The sequence below is a fragment of the Danio rerio genome, chromosome 7, assembly GCF_052040795.2.
Source record: "Danio rerio strain M-AB ecotype USA chromosome 7, GRCz13ab, whole genome shotgun sequence".
NCBI classification, from domain to species: domain Eukaryota; kingdom Metazoa; phylum Chordata; class Actinopteri; order Cypriniformes; family Danionidae; genus Danio; species Danio rerio.
This window is the reverse complement of record NC_141027.1, coordinates 24091373-24106877: the sequence shown is the minus strand read 5'-3', so window position 1 is coordinate 24106877 and position 15505 is coordinate 24091373. Positions and strand designations below refer to the sequence as shown.

The following is a 15505-nucleotide window of genomic DNA, read 5'->3' as shown; positions in this document are numbered from 1 at the left end:
GTGAAGCTCATGTTTGTCCATCACATGAAGCCTTTAATTAAATATGAACACTAGGACGTCAAAAGGTCGTCTATGTGGGAAGCACATTGGGTTTTAGGACACAGCCAAGCCCTTCGGTTTCGAGAGAGTAACTGTGATCAAATTAAACGATGATTGCTTTGGAATTGAACTAGCAGCGATAGACGCATGAAACAATCGCTTGAATCGAAATGATAATATCATAAACGCCGATCTCCTCAATGATGTGCCAACCCAGCGCTGGAGGGTATTTCTAGAAACCACCTCTCCTCTCAGCCCTTACCCGTTTTTGTTGCCGTCCGACAGCATAATGTCAATCTGTAACCGGGACCGCGACGGCCGATTCTACACCGGTTCTCCCGTGGACGGATGCGTAGGAAGAAATGTGAGAAGCGGTCGCGATGCGAGGCTGTATTTTTTTCTCTTTCTTGTGCAATGCGTCGGTATAGTCACGGCGGCGCTCACAGGGTAGCCATATTGAGCAGCGCTGAGGGAAGTGAGAGAAGTACATGCAGGACCCCTCCTCCAAGGCCACGCCGGTTGATAGGCTGTCATTTAGAACGCCTGATTAAAAATACATACGCCCTTATATTTTATATTCAAAACGGTTAAAAATAAGTTATTGCTTTAAGTAGTTTTAAACTGCATTTTTCTTTTTTTTATATATAAAACTATAACTAGAAGGTTGACTATTTATGAACGCAACTAAGATATAATAGTAAGTTTTGAACCCTTAAAGGGGCAGTTCCCCCAAAAAAAATGGTGTCATTTACTCAACCTCAATAAGGTATTTGCACACAGACTTTTGATTTCAGTCAGCCAGCCTCAGGACTTCCGGTTAATTTTCATCCCATACAAAACGGCTGCGTTTAGGATCTTCACTGCCTGATAGATATACAATATGAAGTGGGTCTCAGACCAAACAAGAAACACTGCATTGAATTATATTGTTCCGTGCCATGACTTTAAAACATGTAAGTTAATGCAGCCCAATATTTTCAATAGAATTTCTGCGCTAGCCGGCTGCTAATGATGGCGCCTGTGTTTAAATGGTCTTTCGTCTTATTTTACGCTTTAACATCCAAATAGATGCTTGTGTCTATGTAACTGATTATACTTCAATTACATTACAGCATCAATGCTGTGAAAGAAACCTTGTGAAATTGAAAATAGTCACAGAAGGCTTTCACCGGAGGTTCAATATTGGCTGAAAAACACTGTGCATATAGCCCATTTGTTCCAAGCATACATTAACTTTTCTTCTGCAGAACACAAAATAAGATCGTTGGCAACCAAACCATTTTGTCCATACTATGGACAAAATTTTTTTTAATATATATAATTATTTTTTAGAGGGTTTTCATCGTTACATAGGACAGTAGAGATTTTGTAGATAGTAAAGTGTGGGGAGCAAAGATATGGGTAGAATCTGCAAAGGACCTTGAGCCAATAATCAAATTCGGATAGCCGTGAACACCTCTGTACTTTGTCTCGACGCTATTCATGCAGACAAAATATATTTTCAACATAACTTATTTTATATTCAAAAGAAAGTAAATCATACAGGGCTGGATCAACAAGTGAATGATTAAAATATGACAGAATATAAATTTACAGGTAAACTACCTTTTTAAAAGTTGTATTTCTGCATGCATTATATTCAATTAGAAACCATTTCCATCCAACTAGATAAAGAGAATCAATTAAAACACATATTTAACACATCTTTGCATTTTCCACTTTCTATTGACCAAAATGATCCAAGACATTGACTTTAATAAGGCTGACTTGAAGATAATGCAAAACTTTATCTGAAGGGTTCAGCATATTGGGCGATTATAGAAGATGCTTCCTAATTTCTTAATTTATCCAAGAAATTACATCACAAGTTAAGCTGAGTTTTATGGAGCAACTGATAAAATAACCTTTAACAAAATGATGACTGATTACTAGAAGGTATTCTGTTGCTACTAGTTTATAGTTTAAACACTATAAGCAAAGAAAAGATCTGCATACTTTGCTTCATTCTCACATTTTGCTTAACACATTGAGTATGTTTACATGCACACCAATATTCTGATTTTAATATGATTAAGACAATACTCTGATTAAGAGTCTACCGTGTAAACAAAGATGTGATTAATTGAATCCGATTAAGGTCATACTGAACTCAACATAAATTGGATTAAGACGCGGAGTATGCCGATTTTAGTGGCATTATTGAAGTGCAGTATAGACATGTAAATGCCACAATCAGACTATTATACGCATTTTGCGACAGGATAGTCTATGCACACGGCTGTTGGACACTATTTTCTGCACCTACCGAGACAGTTAGGAACCAGACACCTGCATGCGGAGGGTTTTTTCCCATATGGCGTACGGTATCAAATTCCACTAAAACAACACTTTTTCAGCAGTTCATAATCGGATCCAATATCTTGTTTGTCATGGGGGCATGCATATAATGTTCCTGAATGAAAGTGAAAGTGTCAAACTGCAGTTAAAGTTGACAAATTAAAAATTAAACACCCAAAATTATATTAAACTCCAGATTAACTGTGGATAGCGTGGTTAAGCAATTACGTTAATCGAATTATGTTCTATACCATGTAAAACAGGATCATGACAGGAACATTCAAAAAGCAACTCATGTAAACACCTTAATTATATTGTTGTCTTATTCAGATTAAGGCAAATAATTCTAATGTAAACATAGTCACTGTATATTTCACCATATTTGCATAATCAGATTCTCTTTATTTAGTAACAGAACTTTGATGATGAATTCATGCAGAAACACACAAAAAATTCTTTGATTAGTATGAATTTATAAATCTTGGAACATAACCCGTGATCCAAAAACATTTCTATAATAAGAAGTAATGAATTAGGATAATATTGGTATCAAATGTATGTGTTAAAAGCATGGTTTCCGCTACATTCATTCTTCCATGGCAGGGCGCCACACCAAAATGCATTCCTACTATGGCTACAATACAGCTTCTCATTCAAAATCTTCAGTTGTTGCTGGGTTTTTTAATAGCGGGTTATAATCACACCAAAACATTAAAATTCAAGTATATTATCTCATACAAAACTTTTCTGTAATTGTAGAAGTGCTGTGTGTTATTTGTTTAACCCGTTAAGGATACATGCTGACAGGGATGTGTGATGCGTGAAGCCAGGAAACACTATGTAGCTTTCAGTTATGAGTTATGATGAACAGTTTCCATAATGGCTTTGCATACAATGACTTTAACTTGCTGGAGTTTATGGCCAGTTCACTTTACTTCAGGACACACCAATGGCGTTCTGTAGGTCTATTGGAGGCATTTATAAATATTCCTAGAAAATCTAATAAATGTTGGACACATACTCGTTACATAAACGCACTTCATTCCTTTATATGAGAGTGCACAAGAAAATCTGCACCCGAGCAGCATATATTTGAGGCCGTGCAAAAAGTTTTGTGAATTAACAAAAAGTATTTGTCATTGAAATAACGCCATAGGTAGTTGGAAGATCTGTGCAAAAGCCTCTCACCACAGCTGGAAAAAATCCTAAAGGAAACACTGAAAAGTATCAAAACAATTGCCAGAATCAATAACTTTCACCAACCAGTGCATATAAGGCAGTTAACGGTTCTTAAAATCTCACAGCTCTTCTTATTGCATTAATTAAATTGCCCAGCAATTGAGTATTCATTTCCATATCTTTAACAATAAAGAAAATACCACAAGGCATTTCCATCCTGGTGAGAAGCAGTGAATGAGAGCAATTAGGCAATCTATCTAAACTATGCATGACAACAGACAGCAGAGTTTGAGCTCATGCATCTCTGATAGCTCACACATGCTGGATGGTCCAGCATCTAGACACATTTTTAGAAATGGCAAAGGGGAGACAATAGTTAGGAAAATCAATAAGGTGTAAAAGACAGTTAGGAAATCATGTAACTTGAAAGGCAAAGATCTAACACATTTTATCTAATGCATTTCTTTGACTATTCAAGCCATTTAAGCTGAATGGAAAAGAAAACATTACATAAAAAGTTATTATGTCACGCATGCCAAAAACATTCTTCATAAAACATGAATTTTTCTGTTTCTCCAAGAATGTAGTTAATTTTAATAAGGCATTACACATATTTAATTATTAGGATTAAGATTAAAATTGCATCAGAAAGACATTAAAGGGATAGTTCATCCAAAAAAAATTCAAATTTACTCACCTTCGAACCTCAATGAGTTTATTTCATTCTGCTGAACACAAAATACATTTTGAAGGAAGCTGACAGAAACCTGTAACCATTGACTTTAATAGTAGCAAAAACAAATACTATGAAAGTTAATTGTTACAAGTTTCCAGCCTTCTTCAAAATATAGTTTGTGTTCGACAAACTGATTTGGAGCAAGTAAAGAGTGAGTAAATGATGAATTTTCATTTTGGGGTGGGGTTTCCCTTTAAACGATTGCCATAAAAGGTAGATGTGCAAAACAAATGAAATTAAAAGTGACAAAATACTCATGTTTTCTTTAGTTATTATGTCTTTGTTTAAAGCTGATGAATGAATAAGCTGAATTTGTACACTGCAACACACTAGAAGCATTGCATTTTTGTACCTGTACAATGAATAGTGTGTGTATGGAACATTTGCTAACCTTGAAGACTGAGCCTTCTTTTCTTCAGCACCTTTTCGTCCTTTCTCTTCTACATCCTGGTTTGAGTAAAGAAAGGACAACTCCATCAAGACATTTAATTTATTCCACAATGCACTTTTAAACTTTCCTACAAACAAATCTTTTTTGTGTTCATCTTCAGATCACACCACGAGTGTGAGAAGTTGTGTTGAACTCACTTACACCCAGAGAGACACAGTCAGACTGGTGCATCAGTATTAGCATGGCTGGCTCATCATCAGAAAACACCAAAAGTAGCAAACAGAATTTAAAAAACACTGGCCTGATGTGTGGATACACCAAATACAAACCTTCGTTTTGCTGATTGGGCTGGATTTATCACGTGAAGGAGAGCATGAAGAATGAGAGGAAGATGATTCTGAATCCGCATCAGATGATGACGACTGACTTGATGTTGAGGAGCGTCTTTTATCTTTCTTTGAACGGTCTCTTGTTTTATCCATCTTTTCTTCTTCAGATGTAGCATGAGGTGAAGTTAGGGCCTTTATATTTTCGTCTGCTGGTTTAGGTGACTCTTCTGGTGCCTCATTATTCAAACCCTTCAATTCTTTGTCCTCTTTGTGTTTTGATGCAGGCGTTGTTGTAAATTCCTCCGTTTCCATGGGAGAATCTTCAGAGCCTTTTGAAATGGAGGTGAGCATTGACAACTGCTCAGGTTTGGAAGGTGACATGAGTGACTCAGGTGGTGGGACCTCAGAGAAAATGCGTTGCCTCCTAGATGAGCGCGTGGTGGTCGAAGTCAAACGTAATGGTACAGAAGTCTCATCCACTTTCTCATTTTGCGTCTCCTCACTTGGTTTTGGCTCATCTCCCCCTTTCTCCAACTCAGAATCTTGAATACCTTGTTGATCAGGGGGCATTGTGGATACTGAGGAGGACACATCTGTCCGAGGAAGCTCCCGAGTTGAGTCTTGCACTGCTGCTACACTATGTTCCTGCTCTTCAACTTCCATGTCCCCTTCACCCTTCACCTCTATGTTCTGTGCACTACCAAACACACCTTCAGACTCCATTTTGCGGACTAAGAGGCTAAGGGGACCAGGTTTGCGTGTGGATGGAGGTTCTGGGCTGCTAGATCTAGAACTGGAGCTGGACTCCTGTCGTGTGAGGGATGGAGGAGAGACCATGCCTGGCCCTGGAACAGCAGCTTCCGCTAGACCCGCTGGCTCATCTTGGTCATGTGGACTCTGTTTGGGAGTATCAGGTAATGGGAATGAGAGCTCTGGAGGTGGAGATGGTGGAGGAGTGGGCTGACGGAGCTGCAGAGGTGGCTGGAGGACTGGCTGAAGCTGGGGAGGGATGTGTTGTGGGGGCTGAAGTTTTCGACGGGAGCGTTGGGGGGCAGCGGCTGGTGGAGCACGTGCTGGAGGAGCCCGTACGTTCTTCTTCCCATGCGAGGCCGGACCCCACTCATCATCGTCCTCACTGTCATCATCGTCCTCTTCATCATCATCATCATCACTGTCAACTTGAGCACCACCTGCTGCCCTTGCAGAACGACTGAGCTGCAGCATTGAATGGGCAGGACCTGCTTCAACTGGGGCCGTTCCCTCTCTTTCTTGTGAACGAGGCGGCAGGCCTTGGCGCTCAGGTTGTCCAACCACACGTACAGACAAGGAGGCAACTGCTCGTGGAGGGGAGGGTGTAGCGACATCCTCATGTCCAGAGGGGAAAGAAGGATGCCAGATCCTCCCAGCTTTACTGTCAGATGACTCTTGGGAGACAGGAACAGGGCCTGTATCTAACTTCTGTGATCCTACTAACCCAGGGTCCTGTGGCAGCCCTCCTCCAGCTGACAGATGAGCATGTGCAATGTGATGCTGGAAAACATTGTAATCGAAGAATTAAACATTAAAAAATAGACATTTGTTTATAGACACAATTTGCAGAAAAAATATTGTAACAATTTAATAAGCAAATCAAATATATTTGCTTTATGGTAAATTAAAGCTGTACTGTTTCCTCAGAGCACACTGCAAGTGTGAGAAGTTTAGTTGAACTCACTTACACCCAGTGTGAGACACAGTCAAACTCTGGTGCATCAGTATTAGCATGGCAGGCTCATCATTGGAAACACAACATGATATACAGTGCTTGGCATAACTGCGTACACCTCATTTTCTATAACATACATTTGGGTGTACTAGTTTTTGGATTATCGTAAGTTATTTTGTTAGATAAGCTCCAGATATGGCTTCAGTACTGACTAATGTATATGCACAAATATATTATTGTAAAGCTTCCTATTCAAAATATGAATTTAAAAGAGAGATTTGTAAAGGGTGTACTGTGTAAGACTAAGTTTCACACAAACTGAATGTTGACATAAAATGTAATGTTTGTTTTCTGGACAGCTCCCTGTGTTCTAGTGCTGTCTCTACATCTCTCTTTCACTTTTACAAGTATTTAAGTCTGAAATTTTTAACATAATATTAATAATTTTAGTTTTTTCATTTAAGATGTTACAAATACAGTCATCATTTCATGTAAAAGTACAGTACTCAAAAGCATTGGTTGTTAACTCGCTCTTATTATCACTACATTAATTTGATCAAAAATACAAAAACAGTATTGTGAATAATATTGCTATGCAGTTTTCATTTATAATAGATATATTTTAACACGTCATGAGGTAGGGCTGCAAAATATTAGAAATTTTTTCATTATTATATTATACTATTCTTTTGTTTAAATATTACGATGTGAATACAATTTTATTAGATGACTTAATATCTCTATTTGGAAAGAATTTACAATGTTAGATCAACTGTGGTGATTCTGCAGTGGGATTGCATCTCCATAAAATCTAATAAACGATCTATAAACTTTTTGGGGTCCTACGACACATTTTTGTTGTGGTCTGTGCTATTTGCACTGCATTTCAGTATTGCGAGTTTTTTCATGCATAACTATCGATAAACAGAAGCAGGAAAAAGATTAAGTGTTTTATCATTAACCATATCTAACAGTATTCAAGTACAGTAACTGAATGATAAAAATTTAAATATTTCAATAAAAGTAGACATTGGTAAGATCACAAATGGTACAATTTTTTATATCTGAATGCTTTAAAAATCATTATACAATCACAGGCGTCAAAAACACATGCAAATGATCAATTATAATACAAAATCAAAATTGCATAACATGTGATGCAACTATTGTCATATTACTGCGAAAATCATATATTGTGCAGCCATATCATAAAGGCTAGTACACACTGTTGTGAGATCTTTAAACAAATCCACCATCTTTAAACAAATGCACTTCAACACACACACATTATTTAATAATTCGAACAGCATTTCTGAAAACTGAAATATTCCCAATTCGATTAAGAACATATGGTTTAGAATCAAATTAGGAAATTAGATTTTTTTTTAAATCGCCCTAGCAAATTATGTGCCACAAAAATCTGTGTATGTGCTAATAAAATAAATATAACCGCAGACAACTGTACCACATCCTGTAAACATTTACTTTGTGCAAACATTTCAGTCACTTTTATATGTACCTACTTTCTCTAATAAGAATGAAGTGCTATCGTTGTCATCCTCCTCTGGGCCTGCAGGACTCTGTGACTCTGAAAGCAGAATATTGTAAAAGTCAAACATGCAGCTTTTTGAAGAGAATAATGTATGCATGTGCATATATTTATATATATGATTTTATGCACAGATTAACGCATTTGAATACAAATGTAATCTAAAAAGATGCGCATTGACTTGCAGCGGAAGCGGGATGTAATGTTAGGTGCTATGTTGGATAAACACCCGATTTATTAAGTGAAAAGTTATAAGTACCTAGGTACTATTATTCATAAATAAAATTTTCTTGAAAATACGGCAACTATACAGGACAAGACAACAAAGACTTTATTGTTTTCGGAAATTAGCTAAATGTAATATTGATAGGACTCTGATGGTGGCATTATATAAGGCCTATCTAGAATCCATTTAAACCTTTTCTATGATTTGTTGGTTTGCTACTTTAAAAATAAAACAGAAGAACTCGCCATCTAAGGTTTTGAATAACAGCATCAAAGTTTTAGAGGTAAAAGTGCCAGGGTTATTATCCTATTTGTATTAAAGTCAGGTGTTAAAGAAAGCCCATCAAATTACATATGATATATCCCATCCTCTATTTGATTCATTTCAAATACTTCCCTCATGACCTCGGTATAGCATTCCTTTGGCAAGGACCAACAGATTTAAATTTTCACTCGTTCCTTGTGCCATATATTTGCTGACTTTTATAGGAAAATGTAGTTGCTGTTTTCAGTACTATTAATGTTGTTTAATCTTAGTATTAAGCGTGTGGTATGATATATGTGTTGTAATACTAGTACGCTGCAGAACAAATTGCCCCAAAAGTCGACAATAAAGTTTACAGTAACAGTATCTAAGAAGAAAACAAAGTATGAGTTTGACTGGCAACGAATACTACTCATTATTTCCTCAGAGCACACTGCAAGTGTGAGAAGTTAAGTTAACTCACTTACACCCAGTGCAAAACACTGGTGCATCAGTATTAGCATGGCAGGCTCATCACTGGAAGCACTAAATGGGTTTTCACACTATGCATCACTGTATATTGAGAATGCCAGCACAGATGGTGCAGTCAAGTCAGTGTTATAACCTGGGTGTATTTGCACGTGTGAGTCTGATTACCGTCTGCCTCGGTGGCCTCCCGGGCTTCTCTCTCCAGTCTCTGTCTGAGAAGCTCCTGCTGTTTGGCCAAGTACTGCTTTATAAAGCTGTTCTGACTCATCTCCTCCCCAATCTGAGATACATATAGAGAAAGCACACTACAGTCACTATAGTTGTCTCAATTACAATTCCTGGAGCCATGTGACGTGACGGCTACATGTAATAAGCACTTAATGGCAATGATTAATATTTCCGTGGGTTAAAAAATTATTTATATCTAACAGTTTCTATAATTATAATGCTGTTAATTTGTTTAGAAATTACACTTCAGTAGCATATAATAGGGCTGTACAATATATTGTTTCAACATCAGTGTGTCTGCAACAGTTACATCTCAAGATATGCAATGTTAAGTTGGGGTTATAGCTGATCAGCACAAAAGAAGATTTGTAGAGTCATTGCGAAGTATAACTATAATAGACTGAAAGTTTCAAATTAGCATGTGATTGAAAGGAATTTCAAGAATGTTAAAACATTCTGTAACTTTAATGAATATTTATTCATTCATTCATTTACTTTTCCGCTTAGTCCCTTTATTAATCTGGGGTCACCACAGCGAAGAACAGTTTTACTGAATTAGACTATACAAGACTATACAGTGTTATTATATAATTCATTATTCAATTTCTGTACCTGAATACTGTTTGACTCTCCGAAAAACCATAAATTGCTGTATATTTGACATTTTCTCTGCTTTATAATATATATTTTTCCTTACAAAATCAGCCCAATCAATCTAAATTAAAGAGTTCTTTCCAAATAGAGTTATTCAAGCTATCTGGTGAAATTATATACAGGGATGCAATTCATCCAAATCTACTATTATTTGTGCAGTATATTTACTCTCCCAATAGTTTTTAGTTCCTATTTAACTGGAAAAGTCCTAGTTTACTCACTTAGTGAACACCAGTACACCATCATTGGGTGTTATATATTTCTAAGCTTCTTCTACATTTCCACCTGTAGCACTGAGAATGATTATGTGCTGTAGGCTCCATATTCCTGTTTTTAGGCTGGATTTCTCAAGCAAAGATGTAAATGCATTGTACACTATACTGTCATTACTGGTCTTAGCATTGTGCAGTATATTATGTTTAATGATTGTGGACTTATTCCCAAACCAACCCATGCCATTTGTCTGATATAGTCTTTGTGTGTTGCATAATTTCCATCCATTCTCCAAGCATTGACCACCTTCTTCAATGTTTATCAATTTTCTGGTCTGATCACAAGCCATGGCAAATAACTAAGAAAGCACCAATCCACATTTTTATGATGTCATCCTGTAGACTTCCTACAAAGTGGTTTACAGTATTTTAAAAATACAAAAATACAAGACACTAAAGTATTTTGATATACTATTTAAACTTTTTTCATAAACCTTATTAAATACAAATGACAAAATACTATTGTGTTTTTGAAATACATGTATCATAAATACTGCCCATTGCTGATTGTATTCATATCACAATTTCCAGAGAAACAAAATATAGCAATGTCAAGACTTTTCCAATATCGTGCAGCCCTAGCATATTTAATTTTTATTTCTTAAATTAAGTTTATTAATCTTTTACAAAAAATGTTTGGACGTCTTATATGCATGAAACAATCTTACCTGTGAGTTGGGCTGAATACCACTGTGACAGGTTGAAGATCGTTGGAGATTCTCCAACATCAGTGCCTTGACAAACACAGAAAAACATGCACATTTAAAAGACAGACCAAACCTAATAAACAACTGAACTAACGTTACTTCATATTACACACTAATTAGTCGCCAACACATGCATGACATATGTATGCTAATTTTGATCTAGCACAGTGCTTATATGAAGAAAAGGAAAGAAAACTACAATAAATATCAAACTTACCCGACCAGCACAACATTACAGTTTACCGACTTATTTCAAGTGGAATTGTAACGTATTTCTGAACTAAGAGTGTTTATATTGGCGGTGGGAGTGGCATTAGCTTTTCATCTTATTCACTACTTCAGCACATACTTAGCAGATGACACTGTTAATCTCACAGATCGCCGGTCGTTATTATAATTGTCGATGCAAAATAGGGGCTAAAAGAAAAGTTTTCATTTGAATAGGACAGGATGAAAGAAGCGTGAAATGCTTCGACCCCCTATAACGCAATACTTAACCAAATTAGTAGTGCGATTTACATAAAACACCCCATATGAATGACCCAGACTTAATTAATGAGCGCGTTCATACTCTGTAACTTAATCATGATGATATTTCTAGCCTGTTTATAAATGTCGCGCAACTGTCAAACGTGCATGCGGCTGACAAGCGCACGCGCGCGCCCTCAACTACAAACATACGAAGCGCGGGCACGATGTCAACTCTGAGACCTCGGCTTGTCATGACCCACAGACTGCTTAGAAAGCATATTTTAAAATGTATGATTTAAACTACGTGCTACAACTGCATAATTGCGGATGAAAACTAAAGTGTGACAAGGTAAGTGATCCAAACTGTACACATGCACTCGACAAACATTCCCGCTCTCGATACACCGATACTTGGCCTGTCTGTCGGGTCTCGTCTCCTGCTCAACTTGACAGCGAGCGCACGGTTTTAAAAGGCCACCTTTAGACCAAACTCACCCCTTTCAGTCGTTTAATAAGTGCATTTTTCTGTCCACTTTTTGCGAGCCCTCTTTCTTCCAGGGCGGTTTTTAAATCCGCAACACGAAGCGAATGAAGCGGTTTTCCGTCTAACGTAACATCCTCGAGTTCCGCCATTTTGCCTCTCGCTCGAACTTCTGGAGGCGTGCACGAGCGCGGTGCGCGTCACCGCTTGCTGCTGATCCCCGGAAGAGAACCAGACAGACAAACATAAAAACATACATACAACTGGCTGCATAATATATGCATAAATAACAGGCATGAATACAAGTTCAGCAGTGTTCATTGCAATCTTCATCCAAAATATTTCAGAAAGAGTTTTATGCTGAAGGGTTGAGCCATTTAATGTTGTGACCCCTGTGTCCTTCATAGCCCACAATCGAAAATGTATGGCTTTAATTTCATCTGATTTGGTGTTGTACCAGAATGATTCATATGTGCTGTCACTGGAGTTTACAGCGCTTTTAAAATGAGAAACCAGTCAAGCTAAACCTCAACTTGGCCATCTATGAAAAACTAGCCAGACCAGGCTAGCCAGCAAAGGCTGTTTTTTTCACTTAAACGTGATAATAATAAAAAAAAGAAAGACATGACACATGACAACCCCGTTGAAAAAACAACAAGTCAACCATATGGATTCATTAACAAAACTGTATTTTGCAGAATCTCACCATTTGACAAGTACCAAATACTCCCTAAATGCAAAGTACCTGTGGAGCGTGTCTTACAAACAAAATGTCGAAATGAACATTGACAGTGTCAAGAAGCACAAAATATGCATGTCAAAATACATTCGGGTACCAAATGAAAACAAAAACCAACAAACAAAAAAAATCACATTCTCAAAAGCAAACCTTGAATTATTAAATGCAAAGTCGCATGAAACATCCCTGGTTATATGTGCATATTTCTTTTAATAAGCAACTTAAAGCCATGCAGACGTTTGATTAACAAAATCAAATAAATATAACTATATAGGGCCATCAAATCTAAGCATTACTATAAGCACTTAATTTAAGAACATAAGACAAACAAAGTTGGTGAGATTTCTGAGAGGAACGCTTGCTTTCTGAGGACTATTGTGGTAATGCAGTGTAAATATATACAGAGATATTTTGTACAGAAGGAAATGAAATCTTATTAAAAGGCAATATTATTTTTCTACCAGCAAATGTTCAAATGAATACTTTGAAGTAACTGTCTAGGTGCCCTGTTATTATTATCTTTAATCTAATCCAAGTATGTGGTGTAGTAATACTGATAAAGTCCACAAGATGGCACTTTAAATCAACCAACACCAGAGTAATCCATCCAAACAACTCAATCCACTCAATTCGATTTTTAAAAACCAAACCCGCTGCTTCCATTGTGATACGACTGACAAAATATGTAAAAACTAAAAAGGCCACTTTTACCTCAAAAGGCAGTAATAAAAGCAAGGCTACTTGAGATTTAAACTGTGACATGTTATGGCTAAATCTTTAAAATGCAAGTCACTGTAAAAACACAATGAACCAGTCAAATCAAACAGCAATATTAACACTGACATCGTTTTATCGGTGGCCAACATGTAAATCCTGAATAAAAAATGAGGAGATGTGGGTATATTTACAGACAAATCGAGAGAGCAGATGGAGCAATCAACAGATGGAGGAATGGGCTTTGACTTACGGACTATGAGGGCGTCTTGTAAACATGAGAGTACATTTATGACAATGACTTGATTTTTCAAGACAGGTGCATGTTTCGACCTGTGTAAGCAGAGCTCAGTTCGGTTACAATCGAGTCAGTTAGTGTATGAACTACTGTAAGCACCAGCATTTCGACTGCCAGCCACCCTGGAAGCTTCTGATAGATATATATTGCTGTTTTCGGAAATGCTGCATAGCCTGTTTCAAAACAAAAACCCTGTATTATATTTATATATATATATTGTGCAAGAGTTGTTGCCTAAACCTTTAAGCTGCCTTGGTGAGCATGTGTAAAAACCGACTGTGGGAGTGTGAGAATTGTGGGAAGAGAAAATAAAGCAGTGAGTGAAAAAAAAAAGTGGACCTGACAGACAGGTTTATCTCTGAATCAGCATTGTGGGAAAATAATCTATCTGATTTCACTTCCAGAAATTCAGTAAACGATCTGTTCTCTCATTCAAATAGTATGTCTGTTTAAATAATCAAGCATTCTGAATCCCGGTTAGCTTTATCAGTTTTGGTAACATTTTGCAGTACAACTAAACCCTCCCCGGGCTGTGAAATAAATCACTTCAATCTCTATAACACCAAGGCCACTTCACATTTACAAACAAACTGAACATGAGACCAGTTTACAAGAGCACCCTTAAACAGAGACCACTTTTACATTGTTTGATGCCAATATGATTAAGGGGACAAAATAAAGCTATTAAAATGTGCCTGAGGTTGCAAACATCTTCAAACAAAACACCCATCAATAAGTTATTTTAAAACATTTTAAGTGTGCTTGGCACCACAAAAGAAAAGAAAAGCACCACTCTATAGTGTCAACTTAAACAGGCAAGCAGATACACTCCAACACACACTGTTTGATCACTGTTTAACTAATACAAGCAGTGACAGGCTTTTGATACCTCTTCAAGCGCAGTCATTTATGAAATATATATATATATTTATAAAAATAACAAAAATAATAAGGCATTCCACTGTGAAAAAAATAATAAAGGAAAAACTCCTCACGAATAACATTAAGATATCTCAGCTAATCGCTGCAGGAGCCCCGAGAAGCCAGCTGCATGCTGGGATAGATCCGCTACTCTGTCCACCATTTCTTGCGTGGCAGGAACTGAAGGATAATTCTGGGCTGCGCCCTTGGTTGCCACGACGACAGCCTTCAGAGCTTGGCAGAGGCGTCCGCTGGAGGTGGTGACCTGAAGAGACAGACAGTGTTTGTGTGTCAATGCTTTTAAACAGTGTCACCTGTTTATAACTGCATTGCTGGACTCAGAGCAGTCAACATGTTTACTGATAGCTTGTTCATTGACTGAACTCTTCACATTGACTGTTGGCCTTAAAGTCTGTAAAAAATGTACTGTTTAAAATTAAAAATGTTTTATTTTGATAGCACATTATTAATCTTTAGGTAAACAATTAATCTGGGCAAGAAAATCCACGAAAAAAGTTAATCAATAAAAAAATATTGAATATTTGTGTTTGGAGTGCCAGTCCTTCTTTGATGACATTTGATAGCTTCTGCGCAATATTCTACACCACGCCCCTTTTACCATTAGTATGCTAAGGAGGGAATGATACACAAAAAGAAAGCCCCACCCCCTACTCCATATTCGGTTTCAGCTGGAAGTACATAAACATTCATCACAACTGCCGGTTTACACGAAGTTTGCCAATCCTGTCTTAAAATTGGATCATTTTTGGCATGAATTAGTTCACAGCAAAATGAAA

At 37.1% G+C, this 15505-nt stretch overlaps 2 protein-coding genes, 1 long non-coding RNA gene and 3 other non-coding genes across 10 annotated transcripts in view; 1 reads left to right on the top strand and 5 right to left on the bottom strand.

Moving 5' to 3' along the window:
* acin1b (apoptotic chromatin condensation inducer 1b) overlaps positions 1 to 12235 on the bottom strand; it is a 27587-nt gene extending 15352 nt beyond the window's left edge. For 2 of the 4 annotated variants that reach the window (XM_087258854.1, XM_087258856.1), the window contains exons 1-6: positions 11302 to 12210; positions 11046 to 11111; positions 9392 to 9503; positions 8240 to 8304; positions 5012 to 6541; positions 4683 to 4738 (exon numbers count right to left, since the gene is read on the bottom strand). In XM_087258854.1, the coding sequence (XP_087114980.1) occupies positions 4683 to 4738; positions 5012 to 6541; positions 8240 to 8304; positions 9392 to 9503; positions 11046 to 11105 (1823 nt within the window). In that variant the 5' untranslated portion in view covers positions 11106 to 11111; positions 11302 to 12210. 4 annotated transcript variants of the gene reach the window in all.
* On the bottom strand, positions 4834 to 4944 carry LOC137496276 (small nucleolar RNA U6-53/MBII-28). Its single transcript, XR_015496706.1, has one exon. It is a non-coding gene; the product is annotated as a small nucleolar RNA U6-53/MBII-28 (small nucleolar RNA).
* LOC137496275 (small nucleolar RNA U6-53/MBII-28) lies at positions 6680 to 6794 on the bottom strand. Its single transcript, XR_015496704.1, has one exon. It is a non-coding gene; the product is annotated as a small nucleolar RNA U6-53/MBII-28 (small nucleolar RNA).
* On the bottom strand, positions 9174 to 9277 carry LOC137496277 (small nucleolar RNA U6-53/MBII-28). The gene has a single exon (XR_015496705.1). It is a non-coding gene; the product is annotated as a small nucleolar RNA U6-53/MBII-28 (small nucleolar RNA).
* LOC147835981 (uncharacterized) overlaps positions 11758 to 15505 on the top strand; it is a 13126-nt gene continuing 9378 nt past the window's right edge. For both annotated transcript variants that reach the window (XR_015495703.1, XR_015495702.1), the window contains exon 1: positions 11758 to 11904. This is a non-coding gene — a long non-coding RNA (uncharacterized LOC147835981). The remainder of the gene's footprint in view (positions 11905 to 15505) is intronic.
* Positions 12705 to 15505, bottom strand: part of efs (embryonal Fyn-associated substrate) — a 17474-nt gene continuing 14673 nt past the window's right edge. Inside the window, 1 exon segment of the mRNA NM_001324408.1 lies at positions 12705 to 14973. Coding sequence (NP_001311337.1) covers positions 14791 to 14973 — 183 coding nt within the window. The 3' untranslated portion in view covers positions 12705 to 14790.